At 52.1% G+C, this 3595-nt stretch overlaps 1 protein-coding gene across 1 annotated transcript; it reads right to left on the bottom strand.

Moving 5' to 3' along the window:
* Window positions 1–203: 203 nt before the first annotated feature.
* LRATD1 (LRAT domain containing 1) lies at window positions 204–1052 on the bottom strand (the record flags this gene model as incomplete). The annotated part of the gene is made up of 1 exon (XM_079550847.1): window positions 204–1052. One exon carries the CDS (start codon window positions 1050–1052, stop codon window positions 204–206), a length of 849 nt encoding a protein of 282 aa, XP_079406973.1.
* Between the last annotated feature and the right edge of the window lie 2543 nt (window positions 1053–3595).

Here is a 3595-nt window from a genome sequence, read left to right as displayed (position 1 = left end):
TCAAGCGCTCTTTCAGCATTAACACTATTGAAAGCCAAACAAAATACTGGCTATGGGTGTAAAGAACGCTGTTTGTTTGGAATGTTGCCATGGATCCTGATTTCAGTCGCGTCCCATGGAAAGAGGGTGCAGCCGGCCGCCCCTGTGGCAGGCTGGGCTCCCCAGTAGGGCAGAAGGAAGATAACCATGTACCCCACTGCGCACTATTCTTTCCCATCCACTATAGCCAGGTCTTTGATCACTCTCAGTTTGCCACTGGCATCGATTCTGCGCTTCTCGCGTATTAGATCCTCCAGACTGTGGAACCTCACCGTGTGCACTTTGTTCTCCGCTAAGTGGATCTTGAGATAGTACTGCTGCTGGGTGCCGGCAGCAGCCTGCAGCTCCCCCCCGGCTTTGAACTCCCGTTTCCCGAAGCGGCACCAGGCGGCGAAGCTCTCGGAGTTAGTCCAGCAGATCTCGTCGCTTTTTAAGCCCAGGTGCCCGCAGGCGTTTTGCACCACCAGCTCAGCCACCAGTGGGCGGAAGCGGTACCAGCTATTCACCACCCGGCCCACGTTGCCCGCGGCCGCCTCGTACAAGCTGTCCTGGCGGATCTGCCCCTGGTGCAGGTGGATGATCTGCCCGCTGCCCACGTACACTGCCCAGTGCGGCGGCGGCTGCTCCGACGGCCCCAGGTAGAGTAGCTCCAGCAGGTCCCCCGGCTTGCAGAGAGCAGGTAGCGCTGACACCGAGTAGACGCTCAGGTCCCCAGCCTGGGGGCCGCTGCTGACCTTGGAGAAGATGCATTCCTGGCCGCGGAAAGCGGAGAATTGGGTCTCGTTCAGCACGAGCTGGTGGTGGAGGTGGTGGGTGGGCGTCTCCTGGCCAGGGCTGCCGGAGCCCTTCACGCTGTACTTCTCTGGCTGGCCTCGCTCGTCCAGGTCCTCCTCCTCATCCGAAAAGAAGTAAGCCACCCCGACGCGCAGCTCGTCCTTCTCGATCCCCGAGGGGTCCCCGGTAGGCAGCTCACTGTAATTCAGGTGGGTGATGCGATCCAGTTGATTTCCCATCAATGACAGGGCGAGGCGAGGGCAGGAATCGCCGGATCTGGAGGAAGGGTGGGGTGGGCAGGGACAGAGAAAACGAGAGTGCAAACGGAGGGAAGGAAAGGAAGAGAGAAAGGAAAAAAAAATAAAAAATCAAGACACATACAAAAGACTTCAGCGATTCCGCCCCGAGCACCCATTTCTCCCCCGCTACATCCCTCCCCTCCGAGTGAGGGGAAACTCCCAGCGCGGATCCTTCCCCCTCGCTTTCGGGGTGCAGGGCAGGGCAGTGCCCCGGGGCTCCCGGCTCCCCGGCCCAGCCCCACGCCGCAGGAGAAGGCGGCTCCTCGCCGCCCGCCGCCTCCGCGCGGGGGACGGAGTTGCTTCGGGAGCCTCTGCTCTCCGCTCCGCAAGGGAAAGGGCAGAGGGAGCGCTGGCCCGGAGGGTCCCGAGCCCGCTCGCAGCTGAGCCAAGCCGCTGTACGTGAGAACAGGATGCTGAAGAAGCAGGCGGCCTCGCAGCTGCCACCCGTGTCTACCCGCTCAGCCTCGCATTTCGGCCAGGACCTCGCAAGGAGAGGGGAAAAAATAAAAATTAAAAAAAAAAAAAAAAAAAATAAAAAAAAAAATGAAGCACCCTTTGTCCCCGAAAGGTGTCTCTCTCTCCCCCCTCCGTACCCGTGGTCGCCCAGCGGGTCGTCAGAACCCCCCCAAACTCCTTTAAAGTCGTTCTGTCCCCATGGGCGCCGCAGAGGAGGTGAGTTCCGTCCTCCCCAAAGCTCGCCCGGCTCCTCCGCCCGCGCCGCCCCGCTCTGCTGTGGGCTGCTCAGCCCCTCCGGCAGAGCATAAGTACCGGCGGCGCCGCTCCCGAGCCCGCCCCGACACCGCTCATTGGCCGCGCCGCGCTGCGCTGCGCCCGGTGGCGGCGGCCGTAGTGGGGCTCCGCGGCGTCACTGTCCTGTCCGGCCTCGCTGTCCCCCAACGCCCGAGAGTCTGATTTCGGCGCCTCGTGGCTGGCCTCTGGTTGTGGCACGGAGACCGCTCGGTGTCTCCGTGCGAAGCACGGCTATCCGGAGAGAGAGGGTTCAAGCAGTGTGCGCACCGCCAAGCGAGCCCTGCAACTGAAAACAAAGCAGAAAAAAAGTGATTGCCATGGTAAGAAAAACGCCCTTCCTTTAGCTAGAGGGTTGTATCTCTCCGAGAATTTCTTCATCCGTCAAAGAAATGAGCGTCCGCTTGTCTAAATTCAGAACCTCCGTGCGATCTGAGCTCTGGATTTCCCCATGGTCAGACAAAACTGGCCTTTCCCATGGGCTGTTCTGCTCACCTATTGCACACCCCATTTTAGAAAGGGATGAGCTGCCTGTCTTTTATCATCACCAACACATTGAAATGTTGATGTTAGATGAGGTGACTCCTAGCTGTGGTCATCTGTCCACATCTGGCTGCAGCAGCAGTAGTGGGTTGTCCTAAGACAGAAGGTGGGCTATGGCTTGTCTTACATAAAACATAAGATTGCCTGATGGTAGCAGTCCATCTTTTCCTAAAATACGTCAAATCTAAAATCTACCATCTGTAGTAGTTAATGCCAGTACATATTTTACATATTATTTTGCACATTATGAAATCAAGGCTTAGGAATAATTAGCTGATGTGAACACAGTTTCCCTATAAGATTGTGTTAGTGATGGGATTGTAACCTTAGTTCTTCAGAGAGCTCTCGTCATGGGAACTTTTGAGATGAACTTAAATATTAAGACGCTTCATGAAAAAACCTAATGTAATTATTTGATTCATATGTGAGTCATATTAAAGCACCATTTTTATCTATTCACAGTGGAAATAAATTTGTCGGATAGACATAAATATTTCTATTTTTGGTGCTTGTGGATACTAACCACCTTCACTTCTGACTCCCCAACTTAGACTTTTTTTTCAGTCCAGTCTTTGGCTTTGGTTAAATAAGAAAAATAATGCTGATGCTTTATTCTCATGATAGTGGCATGCAGCTTCTATCTACCTATAGCAACTTCCCATTTTTCACGGTAAAAATGTCATACCTAGGTTTATATGGGTCAAATACTGGGTTTCTTATGTAGACATGTGTTTTCTTCAAATGAACCTTTAATTTTCCCATTCAAATATTTATATGCCTATCTTTCTAGGAGAGTATTTTGTTTCTCATTAATTTTTTAGCATAGGCAAAGGCATCAGATCATAAATGGAAGGGAGAAAAGGGCTTGTTCAGTGGTGTGACATTCTAAGACTGACCAGTTATTTTTCACTGTGGCAATTATACTATTTTGTTGATTAAGACTTTGCATCTTTCATAATTCAGGGACTACAGTCTCAAACTCATAGGTGTCTGAGCTGCTGGTTTACAGCAGTTCAGGATGCGGCATTCAGGGGTTTGTGGAATTAGAAATTGAAGTAAAAATGTTTATCTAAAAATGACTATATCCTAAAATATGTGTTTAAAAGTTTCACAGGAGTAAGCATAGTGGATGTTACAAACCTCTGAAATTGTTTAGATGCTTTTGTCCTGATTGTCAGAAATTATACATTCTT

The sequence above is a fragment of the Tetrao urogallus genome, assembly GCF_951394365.1.
Source record: "Tetrao urogallus genome assembly, chromosome: 2".
Taxonomy (NCBI): domain Eukaryota; kingdom Metazoa; phylum Chordata; class Aves; order Galliformes; family Phasianidae; genus Tetrao; species Tetrao urogallus.
This window is presented reverse-complemented; position numbering and strand designations above follow the sequence as displayed.